Source organism: Pseudophryne corroboree, chromosome 2 (genome assembly GCF_028390025.1).
Source record: "Pseudophryne corroboree isolate aPseCor3 chromosome 2, aPseCor3.hap2, whole genome shotgun sequence".
In the NCBI taxonomy this organism is placed as follows: domain Eukaryota; kingdom Metazoa; phylum Chordata; class Amphibia; order Anura; family Myobatrachidae; genus Pseudophryne; species Pseudophryne corroboree.
This window is the reverse complement of record NC_086445.1, coordinates 110,851,600-110,878,582: the sequence shown is the minus strand read 5'-3', so window position 1 is coordinate 110,878,582 and position 26,983 is coordinate 110,851,600. Positions and strand designations below refer to the sequence as shown.

General features: G+C 47.0%; 1 protein-coding gene across 1 annotated transcript in view; it reads right to left on the bottom strand.

The window, feature by feature from the left end:
• The window catches only part of LOC135001744 (protein NPAT), a 167,449-nt gene that overhangs the window by 136,595 nt on the left and 3,871 nt on the right, over positions 1-26,983 (bottom strand). Inside the window, exons 2-5 of the mRNA XM_063951610.1 lie at positions 10,891-11,009; positions 4,071-4,131; positions 2,078-2,150; positions 1,878-1,918 (exon numbers count right to left, since the gene is read on the bottom strand). Coding sequence (XP_063807680.1) covers positions 1,878-1,918; positions 2,078-2,150; positions 4,071-4,131; positions 10,891-11,009 — 294 coding nt within the window. The remainder of the gene's footprint in view (positions 1-1,877; positions 1,919-2,077; positions 2,151-4,070; positions 4,132-10,890; positions 11,010-26,983) is intronic.

The following is a 26,983-nucleotide window of genomic DNA, read 5'->3' as shown; positions in this document are numbered from 1 at the left end:
GAGACCCTGAAGGTCCCGGCGACATAGGGACAGACATGGGTTCACTCCCTGACTGTTCCTTAGCTTCAGCTTTGTCTAATCTTTTGTGCAATAAGTTCACACTAGCACTTAAAACATTCCACATATCCATCCAGTCAGGTGTCTGCACCGCCGACGGAGACCTCACATTCATACGCTCCCCCTCCTCCCTAGGTGAGCCTTCTACCTCAGACATGTCGACACACGCGTACCGACACACCACACACACAGGGAACCTCTTATCTGAAGACAGTTTCCCCACCAGGCCCTTTGGAGAGACAGAGAGAGAGTATGCCAGCACATACCCCAGCGCTATATGACCCAGGAAAAAAAACACAATAATTTTATGTTTACCCAGATAGCGCTGTTTTATATATACAATATGCGCCTAATTATGTGCCCCCCCTCTTCTTTAAAACCCTCTTTCTACCGTGGTATAAGCAGGGGAGAGTCCGGGGAGCTTCCTCTCAGCGGTGCTGTGGAGAAAATGGCGCTAGTGAGTGCTGAGGGAGAAGCCCCGCCCCCTCGGCGGCGGGCTTCTGTCCCGCTTAAAACAGTAAAATTTGGCGAGGGCTCTTTTATATATATATATATATATATATATATATATATATATATATATATATACACATATATACATAGAGTGCCCAGCTGTATATATACTTATTTGTGCCAAAAAAGAGGTCTATATGCTGCCCAGGGCGCCCCCCCTGCGCCCTTACAGTGACTGCCGTGTGTGAGGTGTATGGAAGCAATGGCGCACAGCTTTACTGCTGTGCGTTACCTCAGTGAAGATCATGAAGTCTTCTGCCGCCTCTGAAGTCTTCTTTTCTTCTCATACTCACCCGGCTTCTATCTTCTGGCTCAGCGAGGGGGACGGCGGCGCGGCTCTGGGACGGACGGCGAGGGCGAGACCTGCGTACCGATCCCTCTGGAGCTAATGGTGTCCAGTAGCCTAAGAAGCAGAGCCTTGAAACTCACAGAAGTAGGTCTGCTTCTCTTCCCTCAGTCCCTCGATGCAGGGAGTCTGTTGCCAGCAGGCTCCCTGAAAATAAAAAACCTAACAAATATACTTTCTGTCAGGAAGCTCAGGAGAGCTACCTGTAGTGCACCCATCTCCTCTGGGCACAGTATCAAACTGATGTCTAGAGGAGGGGCATAGAGGGAGGAGCCAGTGCACACCCAGACCTAAAGTCTTTCTTAAAGTGCCCATGTCTCCTGCGGAGCCCGTCTATCCCCATGGTCCTTTCGGAGTTTCCAGCATCCTCTAAGACGTTAGAGAAATAAAACATCAAAGCCGCAGTCAGTACAGCTAGAATATAAGAATCACCAAAAACTTTCTCCTATCCATGTTAGGAACTAGAGCTACCTACTGTATACTATAAAGCAATTCGCAAGCTTTGATGAAACTGGCCTGATGTCAATGCATGTTCTTGGCCAATCAAAATTCAATGAAGTTTTGATAAGGCCATATTGTAAATTTTCATGCCAGATGGCCACTTCAGCCCATGTGTGCCGTGATCTGGTGTTGGTGATCCACACATTCAGCTCGCCACTGAAAGATCACATCTGTCCTATAATACCACAATGTTTGAGCCAGTCATCAGGCTAGTAAGAAGAACAGACTCAGGGGCAGATTTATTAAGCTCGGTGAAGTGATAAAGTGGAAGGTGATAAAGGAGCAGCCAATCAGCTCCTAACTATCATTTTTCAAACCCAGCCTGTGACATGGCAGTTAGGATCTGATTGGCTGGTCCTCACCCAGCGTCTCTCCCTGTGCCCCCTAGTAGACGAAGAAGAAATGTACTTTTATATTCTCAAAACATTTCTAAGGTGGAGGAATAAAATTGCTTACTTACTTCTCTGATGGGTATTAAACGCTGCAGACTCCTGCATGCACCTGACAGACAGACATTTATCGGTTAGCATAACAGAACATAAAAGATCAAGGCATGAACATTAGAGGACATAAAAATGTAAACGCAACCCCATACGATCACTCACAATACAGCTGTCGTGACTGTAACCAATTCTGCATTTTCCCAAGCTGTAAACATACCTGATCTGGGACAGAGTGAGGTCAAGCTTTTTCCATAGAGATGACATCATGAAAGGTACTTCGGCTTGATTTTCTGAAAGAAAAAAGGCTAATTACAATCAAATTCAATTAATGAAGCAACAAAGATTTAAAATGGACACCGATTAATAATTCTAAATCGTGCATAACAAACTAGCAACGTTTCCTTAGTCAGCTGTTTTTTTGTAGTAAATTACCTTAAATACATAGAAAAGTCAGATTAAGGTGGGAATTCAGGGTTAGATGTTTTATACCCACACATACTGTGTGGGTATAAACGCTTTTTGCATTGCCTCTTTACCGAGGCGCAGCAGGAAGCAGTAGCGATGAAAGTGCAGTTGGTGCCGGAGTGCACTTTCTATTACTTTTTCAATGTTTTTAAGGTGCAAAAACCTGCTATTGACACATTATAGGAGTGTCTAATACTTGCTTTCAGCCACTAAAACCCTTTTCAGACCGCCTGAGGCGAGTCGCACCTGGGAACCTAACACGGGAGCTCCCAGGGTGTGACCCAACTCAGACGCCCCCGCTGTAAACAACCGGGCATATTGTCAAGCGCCGCCCGTCCACACACAGTGAACGAGAAACTGGTCGCATCGACCCGGCTCCCGTTCACACCACACAGAGAGCCGGGTTGAACACGGGTTCAAACCTGCTTGCTACCAGAGTTGGAATTCCGGGTCGCTCAACCCGGTATTTCAACCCTGGCACCTTTCAGACCTCACATGAACACGGATTATGTCGTTCATGTGCCCCTAACCCGTGTTCATAGCTGGCGGTTTGAAAGGGGTATTATAGACATATACACTGTTATCCAATAAAAGTTTCCACTTTTTTTGGGTATACAGTAGGCCAGTGGTTCTCAATCTGGGTACCTCTGGGTACACTGGATTGGTAATCCAGGACCAATTCAAATTAAATTATGGTCAATGTAATAGACGAAAACAAGTGCTGGTGTCTTCCAATCATATAATATGTGGACAAATAGAAGTGAATCTTGTCCCTCATCACATAACTGAACCGAAGGATGACATATAAAACACAATTTACTTCTGAATTTCTCTATAAGAAACATTTGGCCTAGGGGTGCCGTGCAAAAAATTCTGATACTCTATAGAGTGCCGCAATTCAAAAAAGTTTGGAAACCACTGGTATTGGCCGATTTCCCAACAAGTAAGGTAGCTAACATCACAGAAAATTACAGCGCCACCACTGGGATAAATCTGTTACAGTTGAATTGTGCGTTAAGCGGGAGACTATGTAGAAGCTATAAGAGCGTTAATTTAAGCTGTGGTAAACAAAGGGAGGAATTCAATTGTTTGAAAAGTCACTGGGTGTCTGTTTTTTCATCATCTATTAGATAGGAAAAAACAGACACCCAACTGACTTTTTAAACAATTGAATACCGCCCAAAGAATTTACCACAGCTAATTGAATCTGCTCCTAAACATTCTAGCATGCAAAAAAAAAAAACATAAGAAAAAAAGGATCATTGGAGAGCAGCCATTAACAGAAACCAACAGGTTTCAAATTAACAAACAACTTATGGTGTGTACACACGGTGAGATATTTTCTTACGATTTTGACTATATAGTCAAAATCGTAAGAAAAGTTAGTGCAGATCGCAAGGTGAAAGTCACCTTGCAATCCCGATTCGATGCCGACGCATGGCCGGCATCGCAAGACTAGATAGTCAAAATTGACTTGCCTGCACAGTCTCTCTCTATAGAAGAGATAGTCAAAATTGACACTTAGCCAAAATCGCACATAGTCAGTATCACAAGCACATAATGAGGGTGCTTGCGATACTGACTATATGCCGACCTAGCCCCTGTCGCATAGTGAGAATCGGGCATAGCCCGAATCTCACCGTGTGTATGGGCCATTACAGTAGGTACTATTTCACAAGGGGGCATTTAAGAAACCAACCATCCCTCTTATACGGTGTACATCTATAAATAATATAACTACTCACCCTTTGCTTTCATGGTTATATATTCATTTAAGACAGTTGTCAGGTTTTTTCCAAAGAGAGACTGGAAAGAATGAAATATTGTAAAGTGATTAGCAATAGTTATTTTCTTATTGAGCAAAATAAGAATTTACTCACCGGTAATTCTATTTCTCGTAGTCCGTAGTGGATGCTAGGAACTCCGTAAGGACCATGGGGAATAGACGGGCTCCACAGGAGACTGGGCACTCTAAAAGAAAGATTAGGTACTATCTGGTGTGCACTGGCTCCTCCCTCTATGCCCCTCCTCCAGACCTCAGTTAAGGAAACTGTGCCCGGAAGAGCTGACACAACAAGGAAAGGATTTGGAATCCAGGGTAAGACTCATACCAGCCACACCAATCACACTGTACAACTTGTGATAACCATACCCAGTTAACAGTATGAACAACAACTGAGCCTCAGTAACAGATGGCTCATAACAATAACCCTTTAGTTAAGCAATAACTATATACATGTATTGCAGAGAGTCCGCACTTGGGACGGGCGCCCAGCATCCACTACGGACTACGAGAAATAGAATTACCGGTGAGTAAATTCTTATTTTCTCTGACGTCCTAGTGGATGCTGGGAACTCCGTAAGGACCATGGGGATTATACCAAAGCTCCCAAACGGGCGGGAGAGTGCGGATGACTCTGCAGCACCGAATGAGCAAAGGCAAGGTCCTCCTCAGCCAGGGTATCAAACTTGTAGAACTTAGCAAATGTGTTTGAACCCGACCAAGTAGCAGCTCGGCAAAGCTGTAAAGCCAAGACCCCTCGGGCAGCCGCCCAAGAAGAGCCCACCTTCCTTGTGGAATGGGCTTTTACCGATTTAGGATGCGGTAACCCTGCCGCAGAATGAGCTTGCTGAATCGTGTTACAGATCCAGCGCGCAATAGTTTGCTTTGAAGCCGGAGCACCCAGTTTGTTGGGTGCATGCAGGATAAACAGCGAGTCAGTTTTCCTGACTCCAGCCGTCCTGGCTACATATATTTTCAAAGCCCAGACTACGTCCAGCAACATGAAAGCCTCCAAGTCCCGAGTAGCCGCAGGCACCACAATAGGTTGGTTCAAATGAAACGCTGATACCACCTTTGGGAGAAATTGGGGACGAGTCCTCAATTCTGCCCTGTCCATATGGAAGATCAGATACGGGCTTTTACATGACAAAGCCGCCAATTCTGACACACGCCTAGCTGAAGCCAAGGCCAACAGCATGACCACCTTCCACGTGAGATACTTTAGCTCCACGGTCTTAAGTGGCTCAAACCAGTGTGATTTCAGGAAATCCAACACAATGTTAAGATCCCAAGGTGCCACTGGAGGCACAAAAGGGGGCTGAATATGCAGCACTCCCTTAACAAACGTCTGAACTTCAGGCAGTGAAGCCAGTTCTTTTTGAAAGAAAATAGATATTTTAGGCCCATAGCCACTCCTGACTGTAGGAAGTGCAGGAATCGACCCAGCTGGAATTCCTCTGTAGGGGCCTTCCTGGCCTCACACCAAGCAACATATTTTCGCCATATACGGTGATAATGTTTTGCTGTCACGTCTTTCCTAGCCTTTATCAGCGTAGGAATAACTTCATCCGGAATGCCCTTTTCCGCTAGGATCCGGCGTTCAACCGCCATGCCGTCAAACGCAGCCGCGGTAAGTCTTGGAACAGACAGGGCCCCTGCTGTAACAGGTCCTGTCTGAGAGACAGAGGCCATGGGTCCTCTGAGATCATTTCTTGTAGTTCTGGGTACCAAGTTCTTCTTAGCCAATCCGGAACGATGAGTATAGTTCTTACTCCTCTCTTTCTTACTATCCTCAGTAACTTGGGTATGAGAGGAAGAGGAGGGAACACATAAACCGACTGGTACACCCACGGTGTCACTAGTGCGTCCACAGCTATCGCCTGAGGGTCCCGTGACCTGGCGCAATATTTTTAGCTTTTTGTTGAGGCGGGACGCCATCATGTCCACCTGTGGCAGTTCTCAACGATTTACAAACTGTGTGAAGACTTCTTGATGAAGTCCCCACTCTCCCGGGTGGAGGTCGTGCCTGCTGAGGAAGTCTGCTTCCCAGTTGTCCACTCCCGGAATGAAGACTGCTGACAGTGCTAGCACGTGATTCTCCGGCCATCGAAGAATCCTTGTGGCTTCTGCCATTGCCATCCTGCTTCTTGTGCCGCCCTGGCGGTTTACATGGGCGACCGCCGTGATATTGTCTAACTGAATCAGTACAGATTGGTTTTAAAGCAGGGGCTCTGCTTGACTCAGGGCGTTGTAGATGGCCCTTTGTTCCAATATATTTATGTGTAGAGAAGTCTCCAGACTTGACCACTGTCCCTGGAAGTTTCTTCTCCGAGTGACTGCCCCCCATCCTCGGAGGCTTGCATCCGTGGTCACCAGGGTCGAGTCCTGTATGCCGAACCTGCGTCCATCGAGAAGATGAGCACTCTGCAGCCACCACAGCAGAGACACCCTGGCCCTTGGGGACAGGGTGATCAACCGATGCATCTGAAGATGCGATCCGGACCATTTGTCCAACAGATCCCACTGAAAGATCATTGCATGGAACCTGCCGAAGGGAATTGCTTCGTAAGAAGCCACCATCTTTCCCAGGACTCGCGTGCAGTGATGCACCGACACCTGTTTTGGTTTCAGGAGGTCCCTGACCAGAGATGACAATTCCTGGGCCTTCTCCTCCGGGAGAAACACCTTCTTCTGTTTTGTGTCCAGAATCATTCCCAGGAAAAGCAGACGCGTCGTAGGGATCAGCTGCGACTTTGGGATATTCAGAATCCAGCCGTGCTGTTGCAACACTTCCTGAGAGAGTGCTACGCTGACCAACAACTGCTCTTTGGACCTCGCCTTTATGAGGAGATCGTCCAAGTATGGGATAATTATAACTCCCTTTCTTCGAAGGAGTATCATCATTTCGGCCATTACCTTGGTAAATATTCTCGGAGCCGTGGAGAGACCAAACGGCAACGTCTGGAATTGGTAATGACAGTTCTGTACCACAAACCTGAGGTATTCCTGGTGAGGTGGGAAAATGGGGACATGCAAGTAAGCATCCTTGATGTCCAGCGACACCATAAAATCCCCCTCTTCCAGGCTTGCAATAACCGCCATGAGCGATTCCATTTTGAACTTGAACTTCTTTATATAAGTGTTCAAGGATTTTAAATTCAGGATGGGTCTCACCGAACCGTCCGGTTTCGGTACCACAAACATTGTGGAATAGTAACCCCTGCCCTGTTGAAGGAGGGGGACCTTGATTATCACCTGCTGGAGGAACACACTTGTGAATTGCCGCCAGTACTACCTCCCTTTCCCTGGGAGCAGCTGGCAAGGCTGATTTGAGGTAACGGCGAGTGGGAGTCGCCTCGAACTCCAGCTTGTATCCCTGAGATACAATTTGTACAACCCATAGATCCACTTGTGAGCGAACACCACTGGTTGCTGAAGTTTCGGAGACGCGCCCCCACCGCACCTGGCTCCGCCTGTGGAGCCCCAACGTCATGCGGTGGACTTAGTGGAAGCAGGGGAGGATTTTTGTTCCTGGGAACTGGCTGCCTGGTGCAGCTTCTTTCCTCTACCCTTGCCTCTGGCCAGAAAGGATGCTCCTCTGACCCGCTTGCCTTTCTGAGGCCGAAAGGACTGCATTTGATAATACGGTGCTTTCTTAGGCTGTGAGGGAACCTGAGGCAAAAAAGTCGACTTCCCAGCAGTTGCTGTGGATACGAGGTCCGAGAGACCGTCCCCAAATAGTTCCTCACCCTTATAAGGCAAAACCTCCATGTGTTTTTTAGAATCTGCATCACCTGTCCACTGCCGAGTCCATAATACTCTCCTGGCAGAAATGGACATTGCATTAATTCTAGATGCCAGCAGGCAAATGTCCCTCTGTGCATCCCGCATATATAAGACGGCGTCTTTTATATGTTCGATGGTTAGCAAAATAGTATCCCTGTCGAGGGAATCAATGTTGTCTGACAGGGTATCAGTCCATGCTGCTGCAGCACTACACATCCAGGCTGAAGCAATAGCAGGTCTCAGTAGAGTACCAGAGTGTGTATACACAGACTTCAGGATAGCTTCCTGCTTTCTATCCGCAGGATCCTTTAGGGCGGCCGTATCCTGAGACGGCAGGGCCACCCTTTTAGATAAGCGTGTTAGTGCCTTGTCCACCCTAGGGGATGTTTCCCAACGTAACCTATCCGTTGGCGGGAAAGGGTACGCCATCAGTAACCTCTTAGAAATCACTAGTTTCTTATCAGGGGAACTCCACGCTTCTTCACACAAATCATTTAATTCATCAGATGGGGGAAAAGTCACTGGCTGCTTTTTCTCCCCAAACATAATACCCCTTTTGGTGGTAACCGGGTTAATATCAGAAATGTGCAATACATCTTTCATTGCAGTAATCATGCATCGGATGGCTTTTGTAGACTGAACATTTGTCTCATCCTCATCCACACTGGAGTCAGACTCCGTGTCGACATCTGTGTCTACCATCAGAGCTAGCGGGCGTTTATGAGCCCCTGGCGGCTTCTGAGTCGCCTGGGCAGGCACGGGCTGAGACCCCGGCTGTCCCAAGGCTGCTGCGTCATCAAACCTTTTATGTAAGGAGTTGACACTGTCGGTTAAGACCTTCCACATATCCATCCAATCAGGTGTCGACCCCGTCAGGGGCGACACCACATGTATCTGCCCCTGCTCCGCCTCCACGTAACCCTCCTCATCAAACATGTCGACACAGCCGTACCGACACACCACACACACACACAGGGAATGCTCAGACTGAGGACAGGACCCCACAAAGTCCTTTGGGGAGACAGAGAGAGAGTATGCCAGCACACACCACAGTGCTATATAACACAGGGATTTACACTGCTAATAAGTGATTTTCCCAATAGCTGCTTGTTTGTATCGATTTGCGCCTAAATTTATGTGCCCCCCCCTCTCTTTTTAACCCGTCTTGTACCTGGATACTGCAGGGGAGAGCCTGGGGAGCGTGCTTTCAGCGGAGCTGTGAAGGGAAAATGGCGCTGGTGTGCTGAGGAAGAAGGTCCCGCCCCCGCAGCGGCGGGCTTCTGTCCCGCATTTTCTTTAACTTAATGGCGGGGATTTTTACACATGTACAGTTATGTGACTGTATTATATGTGTATATTTAGCCAAAAGGTAATATAATTGCTGCCCCTCAGTCCCACGTAGCAGTGCGTCTGTTGCCAGCAGATCTCACTGAAAATAAAAAACCTAACAAATACTTTCTTTCTAGCAAGCTCAGGAGAGCCCACTAGGAGCACCCAGCTCTGGCCGGGCACAGATTCTAACTGAGGTCTGGAGGAGGGGCATAGAGGGAGGAGCCAGTGCACACCAGATAGTACCTAATCTTTCTTTTAGAGTGCCCAGTCTCCTGCGGAGCCCGTCTATTCCCCATGGTCCTTACGGAGTTCCCAGCATCCACTAGGACGTCAGAGAAATTAGCTTTAGAGTAGAACCATGTCTACACAAACAGGAAATAGTCATTTCACTGCCTAACAATAGAAATATAAAGCTATTGTATCAGAAAACATCCATCACATCCTGAGGAATCAGTGCCACATGAACAGGCCGCACCTCATGACTATCACTTGGGCAGCTCAGTAATGTCACTGGCTCCTAGCAAGCTGAATGTTGGTTAATGCCACACACTGATGCAACGTTAGTAGTAAAGTGGGCATAAATTACTCCTAAAATGAGTGTTTGCAAATAAAGTGTAATGTACACACACGTTTTACTGGGTGAATGTTTATAGAGCGTACAAATGTCACCTAGAACAGAAATGTATCAGACAGCCCCACAAATGCATTAGGACTTTGAACTTCGTCCTGGCACGATGATCACTTTGATGTGACACACACTGGAGACAGCGCTCCACCACAGCAAAGTCTTCTTCCGAAAAGATCTCGCCAAAATGATCTAAGCGACAGAATGGGCCTTTCAGTGTGGCCTCACCCAGGCACACAGCCACAAAACACAGACGGTCATTCGGATCTGCTACTTCATGTGCAAAGTACGGATGGTCGGTAATTTTCGCATGCGCAGGACACGTTCCGCGAGTGTGAGAACGGGTCCTGCAATGTAGGAAGTAGGACGGCAGTAGACTCAGTAATTGACAGTCTGCTGCTGTTTGTGGGGTGGGAAGGCAGGAGCGATGGCCTCCATTTCCCAAAACGTGTCGCCACCGTTCAAGGAGGAGGAGGAGGTGGCATGAGATCTCAAATCACTGAACAGATATTTCCTGGCCTCTGTGAGGAGCGGCTTGTGTGTCCCCATGGGTGCCGCTAGCCGCCTAATGGTGGGTGTCTGATCAGATGCTGCATCCTAGAACACAGGTCAGATCACCACTGCAGCGGGAAGCGTCTACTTGTAATAGACGCCTCCTGCTGCGTCACCATACAGCGCTATCACTGCTGTCTCCTTACGATAGCCATTATAACTACATATGAATTAGCCCCATAGAGCCCTGTTAGTGCAGCGACAGATGAGCAAACTTACAGGCTAACAGTGACTGCTCAATTATGATTCAATCCATGGGGTCATTTCTGGTAGACGGATCATATTTGGGCCAATGTGCGTGTCACTTTGCCAATGTTGGCGTCAATCAAGAAAGCACAGTCAGAATTAGACCAGGGTGCAACCCAAACGGCTTGTCAAAGCTATGCCATGCCATACAGAAATAACACACTGGCAAAACACAAAACCAGATACACAGATATTTATCACATTGTATATAATATAGAAGCACATGAGGAAACGCTCTCACCAGCAAACACCCCGGGATGTTGCCGTCATCTGTGTAATGCTCTGCATACTCCTTGAGGTTTGGACTCTCTGCGATGAATGATCGGCAGGTAGCTGTGAGCTTCTCCTGCTGTAAGTAGCCTATAACAAGTATAAGAAAGATACAATTATGTCCCAAGTGCGTACAGCTAGGATTCATAAAAGGAGCTACATATTTCAACTTATTTGACAATACAGAAGTCACGTTTAAAAAAAAAAATGGACAACTCAAACTAAATATTAAAGTAACATTTCCAGAAATATAAAACATGTAACAAGTTAATAGCATGCATAGATAGGTTAGCAGTGTTCCCCACACTTAGGAGGGTATTTAATTAGCAACAAAATCACGGTTATTTACCGCAATTGCTATTTTGCGTGAAAACTGAAATTTCGTGGGTATGCACGCTCCCGCAATTCATCCTATTCAAATGCAAATTAGCGAAAACAGGATTGCTGCGAAAATTGGTGCCTAAAATAGAAAATGGGTAAATCTGTCCTTACCACCCAAAAAAAACTAAACTAACATCGTATAACAGTATAAAAGTTAATTATTGGTTATAATATACGTATTTCTTGGCTGTTATATGCACTTTTTTTTAAATGTTAAAAAAAAAAAAAAAAAAGATAGAATTTTTTTCAGCAAAATTAGTGCTAAAGTTTAAGTTGGGGTACATGTATATATTAGGGTCATATTAGAGGACTTTTTTTTTTTTTTTTTTTTTTTAAACAGATCGATTACTCCCACTTGCAAGTCTAAAAACACTCGTAAAGCACCCCAGTATACCTGTCCCATACCTTGTACCCCAATTTCCATCATTCTGCATTTTTTAACCCCAAAAACGACATGTCTTTATTAGCCAATTAAAAACTTCTAAGTGCCTAATTAGTCAATATAGGGATTTTTGTTTACTTACCGTAAAATCTCTTTCTCTGATTCCATCTGGGGGACGCTGCGCCGTAACTTGTGGGTTAGAGGTGTGTGGTTGCGGAGTTTGGCACAGAACTATTAGAATCTAACTCCTCCCCCCTCTAACCCCTCCCATCTCCTTCCTGCCTAGCCAGTACCTCAGTTAACGTTTAGCCAAGCCAAAGGAGATAGATCGAAAAGAATTAACTGGTTAAACCAGACAAACATATGGGAGGGATCGCAGCGTCCCCCAGATGGAATCAGAGAAAGAGATTTTACGGTAAGTAAACAAAAATCCCTATTTCTCTTTCATCCATCTGGGGGACGCTGCGCCGTTACTTGTGGGATTTCCCAAAGCAAGCTAATGAGAGGAGGGAGAAGTAGACGGCATAGCCGTCCGTAACATCTGACGCCCAACAGAGGCAGTCTCCAAACCAAAGGTATGAAAACGGTAAAAACTTTTTTTTTTTTTTTTTTTTTTAAACGTATGCACCGACGACCAGGTCGTCGCCCTAACAGCTGCTCAATAGATGCACCCCCGCGAGCAGCCCAAGAAGCTCCAACTCGAATGAGCTGGAATTGAGTCAGGAACTGAAACATCAGAAGACTGTTTGATGGTCGAAGTCACCCAACGAGCCACTGTGTTCTTGGAAGCCGGCCAATCTCGTTTGGACGCATCAATTAAAAACCAACAATGCATTCGTACGACAGATATGATCCGTACGAGATAATTAAACCGTAAGGCCCTAAGCATATCTAAAAGAACCAAATGGGGATCCTCCCCGGAAGGAGAAGGATTAAACACTGGAAGGACAATGTCCTGATTTAGATGAAACGCTGACACAACTTTTAGAAGGAAGGAAGGTCTTGTTCGCAGAACCACCCGGTCATCATGAAACACCAACAAGGGTGGTCTGCAATAAAAAAGGGAAAGAGCTGCCAATTGAGATCCTCGTCTTGCGGAGGCAATTGCCAATAGGAAAACAACTTTTTTAACGTTAGATACCGCTATTCTACAGATTCCAAAGGTATCAAATGGAGACTTCTGAAGAGCCGTAAGGACTAAGTGACATTCCCAGAGAGGAACCGGAGGAACAAAAGGTGGCTGAATCCGAAGAACTTCCCTGAAGGAACGTCTGAACTTCTGGAATGATAGGTTTGAAAAAGAACCGACAAGGCAGAAACTTGACCCTCCAGTGAAGAAAGTCTCAGACCTTTATTGAGACCCTCCCGAAGGAAGGGTAACAAACGAGGGACTCTAAACAAATCCGGTGTTAAACCACTCTTTTCACACCAAGCAATGTAATACGCCACACTCTGTGGTAAATTCCATAAGTCACTGGCTTTTTAGCCTAAATCATCGTTTACCCAACAGAGCGAGAAAAAAAAAAAAAAAAAAAATTCCTATTTTCCCTTAAAAGTTGGATTCAAAAACCAAGCCGTCAAAGCCAGCCGACCAAACCTGGGTGGTGACATGGTCCCTGAATCAGAAGATCTGGTCGCAGAGGGAGTCGGAATGGCTCCTTGATGACCATCTTGCGCAGAAGAGTGTACCACTGTCAGCGTGGCCAATCTGGGGCCACCAGGATGATAGGAAGACCGTCTCTCTGAATGCGTTGAAGCAGACGTGGAAACAATGGCAACGGTGGACACACATATCCCAGTTGAAAGTGCCACGGCGCTGACAGTGCATCGATTAGAACTGCTGGAGGGTCCTGAGTACACGACCCGTAGAGAGGAAGTTTGTTGTTGAGGCGAGACGCCATCCGAACTACATCGGGCATCCCCCACCGGGCTACTAGAGTCAGAAACACCTCCTGGTGAAACTCCCACTCTTCCGGAAGCACTGTGTGACGGCTTAAGAAACCGCTTCCCAGTTCTCGATTCCTGGAATGTGAATCGCGGATATGGTCGGAACCCAATGTTCCGCCCCTGTGAGAATTCTTTCCATGCGGAGTAGCCTCGAGTGCCGCCTTGCTTGTTTATGTAAGCCACTGCCGTGGCGTTGTCGGACTGAATCCGCACTGGATGACCCTGAACCATGGTTCGAATCCGAAGAAGCGCCCACCGGATTGTCCTCAACTGTGAGATGTTGATCTGCAACTTTGACTGTTGACTAGTCCAGAGCCCTGGAATTGGTGAGTCTGAAACACTGCCCCCAACCTCTGAGGCTGGCGTCTGTAGTGACCATCACCCAAGACCAAATTGTGAAAGGAACAGCTTTTGGTCACATTGGAACTGTGAAGCCACCAGCGACGCGACTGATGATTCTGTATAGACAAGCGGACCAGCTGCATTTCGAAATGAGGCCCTATCAGAGTCCAACAGTTGAGAAACCGGAGCCTGAAGGGGGTCGAGCATGAAACTTGGCATATGGAACTGCCTCGAAGGTTGCCACCATCTTGCCTAATACCTGCATGCATCGGAGAACCGAAACCACCGGTAAATGCAGCCATGCTCGAATTCTGGACTGTATGTTCTGAATCTTGTCCTAAGGAAGAACCACTTTCTGGTTGTTGGCGTCGAATAAATGTCCCAGAAACATCATTTTCTGGGAAAGAAGCAAAGAAGACTTCGAACAATTTATTATTCATCCCAATGACTGTAGAGTCTCTCTTATGAAACGCAAGCTCTTGTGAAGAATTAACTCTGACGGGGCCTTGATCAACAGATCATCCAAATATATAGTCATGACGACTCCCTGACACTGCAAAACTGCCAGTACATGGCCCATGACCTTTGTGAATACCCGAGGAGTCGTGGATAGACCCAAGGGAAGAGCCTGAACTAAAAATGTCAAGGCCGACTGCGAATCTCAGAAGAGATTGATGGCCCGTCCAAATAGAGACAAGCAGATAGGCGTCTTATGTCTTAAGAGGCCAAATATCACCTTGGTTCCATGGTGACGATAATCAAGCGGATGGATTCCATCTTGAACTTTTGGGTTGAAATGAACCGTCCAGGTTGTCCACGAGTAAAATCCCCGACCCCTCTGCTGAGCGAGAACTAGAAGAATTTCTTCATTTCATAAAAGAGTGGCTGTTGCATGACGAAGAGCTCGACGTCTGGAGGGACCGCTTGGAAGAGGAGTGATGAACACACGATATGGGACTGGTTCCTCGAGATCTAACAGATATCCTCTGGATATGACCTCCGTCACCCACCGATCTGGTTTCGACAGGAGCCACACTTCTTTGAACTGTAGTAACCGAGCCCCAACCATCACTGATCCCTCCGGAGATCCTGAACAGTCATGCAGTAGGTTTGTCGGCAGGTTTACTTCTACCTCTGAATGCCTCTCTTCGTGGGTATCTGGAAAAAACACGAAAGGAATGGAAACTACCTTTTTCCTTGTATACGAAAGGACCGAAACCTTATAGCATTCGGTTTCGTAGGAGCAACTGGAAGAAAGGGCTCTTGCCCTCCTGTAGTATCTGAAATAATCTTCTTGATTCCGACCCCAAGAGAACTCACCTTTAAAGGGTACCGCCAAAGAGGTCTGTTTGGAGTCAAAATCGGCATTCCAAACCCGAAGCCAAAGAGACCGTCTTCCTGTCACGGTCAAGGCAGAAATACGGGATTGTAGGATCAACCAAGGTCTTACCCACATAAGTAAGAGCTTCCGAAATCTGTTCTGCTAATTGAATGTCCGATGGATCGTCAGACTGCATTCCAGTTATGACCTGTGCTAGTCAGTCGTCTGCGGCCTCGAGGACCCAAGCGCCAGCTAGAATTGTGATAAAGAAAACAGATTTAGGCATTGTATCAATCTTCCCATCTGTAGGATCTTTCAACGTCACAGACAGTATAGAAGAAATAACCGTAGCTCCTGCTAAATGTGAAATGGGAGCGTCTACCTTTTGGGCTGTTTCCCAAAATCTCATAGCCTCCTCTGCAAAAGGCTATAGAAATTTTTTAATTTCTTAGGGCTTGGAAACGGGAATCCGGCTTAAGTCAGGGCTCCTTTAAAATATCCCTGTTATTAAGAGTCTGAAGGATGGTGTCTATCTAACACCTAAGCTAGTAGAAAAATCATCCTCCCAGACCGAAACCTCATCCTACTCTGGGTCTAGTTCCCCATTCTCCAACGGGAATGACTCCAACTCCTCCCCCAGAAAGTTATAGCGGGCAACGTCTGTTTGTAGCAGAAGAACTGCCGGCAGAGTTTACAAACTTGTTTAGGGATTGAGTTAAATCAGCAAGACATCTGTCCAGATTTTGAGTCCACACCGGATGTTCCTAGCCTAGAAGACATAGTCTGATCCACGGAACCTCTCTGTTGGTCCACCACAGATGCACCAGAGCCTGAAGCACAGAGGGTATCCGCGTCCGCCCATAATCCGTCTTGCCCATAATCTGAGCCCAGAGAGGCTCCACCCGAGTCTGACCGGACTCAGTCACCGATCTAGACTGACGCAATTCAGAAATGGAGGGTAGTGTCCCTTGAACAAGAAAAATAAACCAATCTTTAATAGGACTATAAATGCACTATAAATCCCCTATAACAGTGACCTAGCAGTGAACCCATAATGCTAGTGACACCTAAGGTGATGACTATTAGCTCACACTATGGCTAGAGAAACAAAAAAAAAAAAAAAAACACAAATATACTTGCAGTTAGCTTATCCCCATTTGAGAAGACAAAGTGAGAAGTGCTGTTGTTTCTTATAGAAACTTCTCTCCGTGTTGCGCAGCACAGCGTCCCCTGTCAGCAGTAGAAGAAGATGGCGCCCGGAGCTCTCTGTACGCTGGAGGGGAGCGCGCGAGCTGCAGAGCAGGGCAGGAAGCCGTCCCTGTACAATTATGTAAAAGCCGCGGCTGCTTACAGGGAGAGACTACTAACCGGAAGTCAGTCTCTCCCGCGAGCCGCTGTACAGAGCGGCTTGTGGCTTGTACGGCAACTGAATGTAAGCCCCGGGGAGCGCGACACCACTCTCCCGGCCCCTGAGCAGTATCACTACCACAGCCCCTGACAGTAAACCCCCAAATAAAGTTGACTGTCCAGCCCCGGAACGAGTCCCGTGTTGGAGGAGAGAAGGTGGAAGGGGGAGGGGGGCGCGCGTGGTAGTAGTGTATAGGGAGGCTGACAAAGGTACAAATATATATAGTAAAAGAGCGGACAGCCCAATACTGTCAGTGACAGATTGTGGCTGTGTACCTTATCCCTGCCGCATCCTGTGTAGAGTAAAACGAGGCCCCAGTGACCGGAGTGTGGTGGCCTCCAGCGGCAGTGCAGAGTGGAACAAAACTGACTAAATCCACTCCAGCTGTACCTGCCACCCGTAAACAGGGACTAGGTACTTCAGAAAAGTCTAAAAATAATAAAAACCTCACTATCTAAGGAGAAAGAAAAGAACTGTGTCTGTACTCCACAGGCACAAAACTAAGACTGAGGTACTGGCTAGGCAGGAAGGAGATGGGAGGGGTTTAAGGGGGGGGGAGGAGTTAGATTCTAATAGTTCTGTGCCAAACTCCACAACCACACACCTCTAACCCACAAGTAACGGCGCAGCGTCCCCCAGATGGATGAAAGAGAAAAGGGGGTTGTCCCAGGGGTTCAGAAACAAATCCCGAAATTTTTTACTTAAAATAGGGATTTTTCCCCAAGTTTATCACCTGCTCAGAGTTGGTGAATTGAAATTTGCGGTAAAATTACTGCAAAACCGTTTCCGCAGACAACTGAATAGGCGCTTTGGCGAATTGACTGCGATTTGCGGTAATTTTGCATCTTTTTACTGCAAAAATGCATTTTTATTTGTAATTGAGTCCCTGAAGGCACACTAATAGACCACAATTTGAAAATATCAATGCTTCAAGCACAAATGGTTACATCAAAATGACTGAGGTACTAATTAAATCACCTGCTCTCAAGCATGGCTATCCTTAAAACCTGGACTGTTAGGATGTGTTTAGGACTATGGGGCAGATTTAACAATGATTGATTCTTGGTATCACTTGTTACTAATATAAAATGATGCTCAATCCAATCAGATCATAACTGTTACGTGTATGAAAAATGACAGTTAAGAGCTGATTGTTTGGAGCATCAATTAAGATTAGCAACGAGTGAATATTACTCATTGTGAAATCTGCTCCTGAGTTCTGCAAATATGGCTTACAGCCTCTAGATTCCCTTCCCCTTAACATAATTATAAACACAGAACTTTACTGGCCAACACTAATACCCCTTTCAGACATAGGACCCGGGAATTTCCCTGCTTCAGACCCGGGATTTTCACCTCTGTAAAATCCCGGGTTTTTGCTGGGACCCCCAAACCCGAGACCTGGAAAATTCCCGGGTCGACCCCTTTCAGTCATAAGCCTGGTCTGCCCTTTTATCCAAGTCAGACCAGGCTACTCTAATGCCACATGTCTTATACACACACACACACACACACACACACACACACACACACACACACACACACCACACTCGTACATTTACACACACGTCTTACACATACACATGTCAAACACACACACATACATGTAATATACACACACATGCCAAATTCATATACACACACACTCTCCAACAGGCCTGTTTTTTGGCTGCGCCAGCTGCTTCGACTACTCACAGCAGCACGGACTACAGCAGCCGGCGTACGCCCCCTCTTCACTCCGGCCACCTCCAGGCAGCCCCGCCAATCAGGTGCGACCTGGGAGCAAATTCCCGGGTTGCACCTTTCAGACCTAAGCCGGGTTGTCTTCCCGGGAAAAACCCTGGTCAATTGCAGGGTTGGCGACCCGGATCGGTGCCTTTCAGACATACCAAATTCCCGAGTTGATGCGCGTTCATGTGCAAAATCCCGGGAATTTGGAACATGTCTGAAAGGGGTATAAATGGAACAACCTAGTTTCTCCAAATCTAATGACCAATACTCACAAGATGTAACTCAACTTAAAAACTCAGCATATCTGTAATAATAATAACAACCTTCTATTATTCCATTCTTACAGCTTTATTATGGAAGTGTACAGTGGATATTTGAGGAATGGTTTCTCTTGAACAATCAGGCTAATATGATACGCACGTCAAATGTTTTTCTGTCATTGATTTATAGACAACAGTAACAATGTTTATTCTATGCAGTTTAGATTATTATATAGATTGTTACACGAGATTACTTTTGTTAATGGTGTATTTTAGGTACTGCTTGTATTTTACAATAACTTCCAATAATAATTCAGGTGAAGCCTCAACCTCAGTATACACTACTTTCCATCAAATGCAAATAGAATGAAACTGGACTTCTTTGAAGATTAAATACGTTTGTTGTGTGTTCAACGGGCAGATACGGATACGGTCTTAAACTGCAAAACCCCCAGCACCAGCCGTCCAACCTCTACCGAAGCCCAGATATGGCAGGGTAACTCACTTAGCCACATGAAGCCAGCTTATGGTAAAGTAGAAGGGCTAGTCATGCTTTTAAAATAATTTCCATTCTGAAGCAGGTAATCCAAGCTTTCTTAAGATATATTACTCAATATTAAGTATCTTTGCGTACAGCATCTGTCACAATCTGGGGTTCTAGAGCGATTTTTTTCTCCCTTTTTTTCTTTTAACTCCAATCAAGTATCCCAACAGGTCATGTTTTCAGTTCACTTAAAATGTTCAAGGTTGCTTTTGCTTCATGCCATGAGTCACTTCTATATATATATATATATATATATATATATATATATATATATATATATATATATATATATATACATACATACACACACATATACACATATATACACACACACATACATACTGCTCAAAAAAATAAAGGGAACACTAAAATAACACATCCTAGATCTGAATGAATGAATTAAATATTCTTATTAAATACTTTGTTCTTTACATAGTTGAATGTGCGGACAACAAAATCACACAAAAAAATAAGAATTTACTTACCGATAATTCTATTTCTCATAGTCCGTAGTGGATGCTGGGGACTCCGAAAGGACCATGGGGAATAGCGGCTCCGCAGGAGACTGGGCACAAAGTAAAAGCTTTAGGACTAGCTTGTGTGCACTGGCTCCTCCCCCTATGACCCCCCTCCAAGCCTCAGTTAGGATACTGTGCCCGGACGAGCGTACACAATAAGGAAGGATTTTGAATCCCGGGTAAGACTCATACCAGCCACACCAATCACACCGTACAACTTGTGATCTGAACCCAGTTAACAGCATGATAACAGAAGGAGCCTCTGAAAAGATGGCTCACAACAACAATAACCCGATTTTTGTAACAATAACTATGTACAAGTAATGCAGACAATCCGCACTTGGGATGGGCGCCCAGCATCCACTACGGACTATGAGAAATAGATTTATCGGTAAGTAAAATCTTATTTTCTCTAACGTCCTAGTGGATGCTGGGGACTCCGTCAGGACCATGGGGATTATACCAAAGCTCCCAAACGGGCGGGAGAGTGCGGATGACTCTGCAGCACCGAATGAGAGAACTCCAGGTCCTCCTCAGCCAGGGTATCAAATTTGTAGAATTTAGCAAACGTGTTTGCCCCTGACCAAGTAGCTGCTCGGCAAAGTTGTAAAGCCGAGACCCCTCGGGCAGCCGCCCAAGATGAGCCCACCTTCCTTGTGGAATGGGCATTTACAGATTTTGGCTGTGGCAGGCCTGCCACAGAATGTGCAAGCTGAATTGTACTACAAATCCAACGAGCAATAGTCTGCTTAGAAGCAGGAGCACCCAGCTTTTTGGGTGCCTACAATATAAACAGCAAGTCAGACTTTCTGACTCCAGCCGTCCTGGAATTATATATATATATATTTTCAGGGCCCTGACAACGTCTAGCAACTTGGAGTCTTCCAAGTCCCTAGTAGCCGCAGGCACCACAATAGGTTGTTTCAGGTGAAACGCTGACACCACCTTAGGAAGAAACTGGGGACGAGTCCGCAGTTCTGCCCTGTCCGAATGGAAAATCAAATATGGGCTTTTGTAAGACAAAGCCGCCAATTTTGACAATCGCCTGGCCGAGGCCAGGGCCAACAGCATGGTCACTTTCCATGTGAGATATTTCAAATCCACAGATTTGAGTGGTTCAAACCAATATGATTTGAGGAATCCCAACACTACGTTGAGATCCCACGGTGCCACTGGAGGCACACAAGGGCTGTATATGCAATACTCCCTTGACAAACGTCTGGACTTCAGGAACTGAAGCCAATTCTTTCTGGAAGAAAATCTATAGGGCCGAAACTTGAACCTTAATGGACCCCAATTTGAGGCTCCTAGACACTCCTGTTTGCAGGAAGTGCAGAAATCGACCTAGTTGAAATTTTTTCGTGGGGCCTTCCTGGCCTCACCCACGCAACATATTTTTACCACATGTGGTGATAACGTTGTGCGGTCACTTCCTTCCTGGCTTTGACCAGGGTAGGTATGACCTCTTCCGGAATGCCTTTTTCCTTAGGATCCGGCGTTCAACCGCCATGCCGTCAAACGCAGTCGCGGTAAGTCTTGGAACAGACAAGGTCCCTGCTGGAGCAGGTCCTTTCTTAAAGGCCGATGCCACGGTTCCTCTTGGAACAGACATGGTACTTGCTGAAAGCAAATCCCTTCTTAGCTCCCGAGGCCATTAGTCCTCTGTGAGCATCTCTTGAAGTTCCGGTTACCAAGTCCCTCTTGGCCAATCCGGAGCCACGAGTATAGTTCTTACTCCTCTATGTCTTATAATTCTCAATACCTTGGTTATGAGAAGCAGAGGAGGGAATACATACACCGACTGTTACACCCACGGTGTTACCAGGACGTCCACAGCTATCGCCTGAAGGTCTCGTGACCTGGCGCAATACCTGTCCCATTTTTTGTTCGGGCGGGACGCCATCATGTCCACCTTTGGTCTTTCCCAACGGTTCACAATCATGCGGAAAACTTCCCGATGAAGTTCCCACTCTCCCGGGTGGAGGTCGTGCCTGCTGCGGAAGTCTGCTTCCCAGTCGTCCACTCCCGGAATGAACACTGCTGACAGTGCTATCACATGATTTTCCGCCTAGCGAAAAATCCTTGCAGTTTTGCCACTGCCCTCCTGCTTCTTGTGCCGCCCTTTCTGTTTACGTGGGCGACTGCCGTGATGTTATCCCACTGGATCAATACCGGCTGACCTTGAAGCAGAGGTCTTGCTAAGCTTAGAGCATTATAAATTTGCTCTTAGCTCCAGTATATTTATGTGGAGAGAATTCTCCAGACTTGATCACACTCCTTGTGTGACTGCTCCCCAGCCTCTCAGGCTGGCCTCCGTGGTCACGAGCATCCAATCCTGAATGCCGAATCTGCGGCCCTCTAGAAGATGAGCACTCTGTAATCACCACAGGAGAGACACCCTTGTCCTTGGATATAGGGTTATCCGCTGATGCATCTGAAGATGCGATCCGGACCATTTGTCCAGCAGATCCCACTGAAGAGTTCTTGCGTGAAATCTGCCGAATGGAAGCGCTTCGTAATAAGCCACCATTTTTACCAGGACTCTTGTGCAATGATGCACTGACACTTTTCCTGGTTTTAGGAGGATCCCGATTAGCTCGGATAACTCCCTGGCTTTCTCCTCTGGGAGAAACACCTTTTCCTGGACTGTGTCCAGAATCATCCCTAGGACCAGCAGACGTGTCGTCGGAACAACTGCGGTTTTGGAATATTTAGAATCCGCCCGTGCTGTCGTAGAACTACTTGAGATAGTGCTACTCCGACCTCCAACTGTTCTCTGGACCTTGTTCTTATCAGGAGGTCGTCCATTTTCTTTGAAGACGAATCCTCCTTTCGGTCATTACCTTGGTAAGGACCCGGGTTGCCTTGGACAATCCAACGGCATCGTCTTGAAACTGATAGTGACAGTTCTGTACCACGAACCTGAGGTACCCTTGGTGAGAAAAGGCAAATTTTGGGACATGGAGGTAAGCATTCCTGATGTCCCGGGACACCATATAGTCCCCTTGTTCTTTGCTATCACTGCTCTGAGTGACTCCATCTGGATTTGAACCCTTGTAAGTGTTCAAATTTTTCAGATTTAGAATAGGTCTCACCTAGCCTTCAGTACCACCATATAGTGTGGAGTAATACCCCTTTCCTTGTTGTCGGAGGGGTAATTTTATTATCACCTGCTGGGAATACAGCTTGTGAATTGTTTTCAATACTGCCTCCCTGTCGGAGGGAGACATTGGTACAGCAGACTACAGGAACCTGCGAGGGGGGAAACCTCTCGACATTCCAATCTGTACCCCTTGGATACTACTTGTAGGATCCAGGGGTCCTGTACGGTCCCAGCGTCATGCTGAGAACTTGGTAGAAGCGGTGGAGGGCTTCTGTTCCTGGGAATGGGCTGCCTGCTGCAGTCTTCTTCCCTTTCCTCTATCCCTGGGCAGATATGACTCTTATAGGGACGAAAGGACTGAGGCTGAAAAGACGGTGTCTTTTTCTGCAGAGATGTGACTTAGGGTAAAAAACGGTGGATTTTCCAGCAGTTGCCCTGGCCACCAGGTCCCATGGACCGACCCCAAATAACTCCTCCCCTTTATACGGCAATACATCTTTGTGCCGTTTGGAATCTGCATCACCTGACCACTGTCGTGTCCATAAATATCTTCTTGCAGATATGGACATCGCATTTACTCTTGATGCCAGAGTGCAAATATCCCTCTGCGCATCTCGCATATATAGAAATGCATCCTTTAAATGCTCTATAGTCAATAAAATACTGTCCCTGTCAAAGGTATCAATATTTTTAGTCAGGGAATCCGACCAAGCCACCTCAGCTCTGCACATCCAGGCTGAGGCGATCGCTGGTCGCAGTATAACACCAGCATGTGTGTGTATACTTTTTAGGATATTTTTCAGCCTCCTATCAGCTGGCTCCTTAAGTACGGCCCTATCCGTAGATGGTACCGCCACTTGTTCTGATAAGCGTGTGAGCGCCTTATCCACCCTGAGGGGTGTTTCCCACCGCGCCTTAACTTCTGGCGGGAAAGGGTATACCGCCAATAATTTTCTATCGGGGGAAACCCACGCATCATCACACACTTCATTTAATTTATCTGATTCAGGAAAAACTACAGGTAGTTTTTTCACCTCACACATAATACCCTTTTTTGTGGTACTTGGAGTATCAGAAATATGTAACACCTCCTTCATTGCCCTTAACGTGTGGCCCTAAAAGAAAATACGTTTGTTTCTTCACCGTCGACACTGAAATCAGTGTCCGTGTCTGGGTCTGTGTCGACCGACTGAGGTAAATGGGCATTTTACAGCCCCTGACGGTGTTTGAGACGCCTGGACAGATACTAATTTGTTCGCCGGCCCGCTCATGTCGTCAACCGGCTTGCAGCGTGTTGACATTGTCACGTAATTTCCATAAATAAGCCATCCATTCCGGTGTCGACTCCCTAGAGAGTGACATTACCATTACAGGCAATTTGCTCCGCCTCCTCACCAATATTTTCCTCATACATGTCGACACACACGTACCGACATACAGCACACACATAGGGAATGCTCTGATAGAGGACAGGACCCACTAGCCCTTTGGGGAGACAGAGGGAGAGTTTGCCAGCACACACCAAAACGCTATAATTATCCAGGGACAACCTTTATATAAGTGTTCCTCCCTTATAGCATTTCAATATATATACATATCGCCAAATCAGTGCCCCCCCTCTCTGTTTTAACCCTGTTTCTGTAGTGCAGTGCAGGGGAGAGCATGGGAGCCTTCCCACCAGCCTTTCTGTGAGGGAAAATGGCGCTGTGTGCTGAGGAGAATAGGCCCCGCCCCCTTTTCGGCGGGCTTCTTCTCCGGAGTTTTAGATATCTGGCAGGGGTTAAATACATCCATATAGCCTCAAGGGCTATATGTGATGTATTTTTCGCCATACAGGTATTATACATTGCTGCCCAGGGCGCCCCCCCCCCAGCGCCCTGCACCCTCCGTGACCGCTGTGTGAAGTGTGCAGACAACAATGGCGCACAGCTGCAGTGCTGTGCGCTACCTGATGAAGACTGAGAGTCTTCTGCCGCCTGGTTCCGGACCTCTTCATCTTCAGCGTCTGCAAGGGGGGTCGGCGGCGCGGCTCCGGGACGAACCCCAGGGCGAGCCCTGTGTTCCGACTCCCTCTGGAGCTATGTCCAGTAGCCTAAGAATCCAATCCATCCTGCACGCAGGTGAGTTGAAAATCTCTCCCCTAAGTCCCTCGATGCAGTGAGCCTGTTGCCAGCAGGACTCACTGAAAATAAAGAACCTAAAAACTTTTTCTAAGTAACTCTTTAAGAGAGCCACCTAGATTGCACCCTTCTCGGCCGGGCACAAAAACCTAACTGAGGCTTGGAGGAGGGTCATAGGGGGAGGAGCCAGTACACACCATGTGATCCTAAAAGCTTGCTTTTGTGCCCTGTCTCCTGCGGAGCCGCTATTCCCCATGGTCCTGACGGAGTCCCCAGCATCCACTAGGACGTTAGAGAAATTTATGTGAAGTGACATTTCCATGCTTGACCACAAGCCCTGGAAATTTCTTCCCTGTGTGACTGCTCCCCAGCCTCTCAGGCTGGCATCCGTGGTCACCAGGACCCAATCCTGAATGCCGAATCTGCGGCCCTCTAGGAGATGAGCACTCTGTAACCACCACAGGAGAGACACCCTTGTCCTTGGAGACAGGGTTATCCGCTGATGCATTTGAAGATGCGATCCGGACCATTTGTCCAGCAGATCCCACTGAAAAGTTCTTGCGTGGAATCTGCCGAATGGAATCGCTTCGTAAGAAGCCACCATCTTTCCCAGGACCCTTGTGCATTGATGTACTGACACTTGGCCTGGTCTTAGGAGGTTCCTGACTAGGTCGGATAACTCCTTGGCTTTCTCCTCCGGGAGAAACACCTTTTTCTGTACTGTGTCCAGAATCATCCCTAGGAACAGCAGACGTGTCGTCGGAATCAGCTGTGATTTTGGAATATTTAGAATCCATCCGTGCTGTCGTAGTACTACTTGAGATAGTGCTACTCCGACCTCTAACTGTTCTCTGGACCTTGCCCTTATCAGGAGATCGTCCAAGTAAGGGATAATTAAGACGCCTTTTCTTCGAAGAAGAATCATCATTTCGACCATTACCTTGGTAAAGACCCGGGGTGCCATGGACAATCCAAACGGCAGCGTCTGAAACTGATAGTGACAGTTCTGTACCACAAACCTGAGGTACCCTTGGTGAGAAGGGCAAATTGGGACATGGAGGTAAGCATCCTTGATGTCCAGAGACACCATATAGTCCCCTTCTTCCAGGTTCGCTATCACTGCTCTGAGTGACTCCATCTTGAACTTGAACCTTTTTATGTAAGTGTTCAAGGATTTCAGATTTAAAATGGGTCTCACCGAGCCGTCCGGCTTCGGTACCACAAACAGCGTGGAATAATACCCCTTTCCCTGTTGTAGGAGGGGTACCTTGATTATCACCTGCTGGGAATACAGCTTGTGAATGGCTTCCAATACCGCCTCCCTGTCGGGGGAAGACGTTGGTAAAGCAGACTTCAGGAACCGGCGAGGGGGAGACGTCTCGAATTCCAATTTGTACCCCTGAGATACTACCTGCAGGATCCAGGGGTCCACTTGCGAGTGTGCCCACTGCGCGCTGAAATTCTTGAGACGGGCCCCCACCGTGCCTGAGTCCGCTTGTAAGGCGCTTGTCCGCTTGTAATGTCCTTAAAACAAGTCAAAATGAGGCTCAGTAGTGTGTGTGGCCTCCACGTGCCTGTATGACCTCCCTACAACGCCTGGGCATGCTCCTGATGAGGTGGCGGATGGTCTCCCGAGGGATCTCCTTCCAGACCTGGACTAAAGCATCCGCCAACTCCTGGACAGTCTGTGGTGCAACGTGGCATTGGTGGATGGAGCGAGACATGATATCCCAAATGTGCTCAATTGGATTCAGGTCTGGGGAACGGGCGGGCCAGTCCATAGCATCAATGCCTTCGTCTTGCAAGAACTGCTGACACACTCCAGCCACATGAGGTCTAGCATTGTCTTGCATTAGGAGGAACCCAGGGCCAACTGCACCAGCATATGGTCTCACAAGGGGTCTGAGGATCTCATCTCGGTAGCTAATGGCAGTCAGGCTACCTCTGGCGAGCACGTGGAGGGCTGTGCGGCCCCCCAAAGATATGCCACCCCATACCATTACTGAC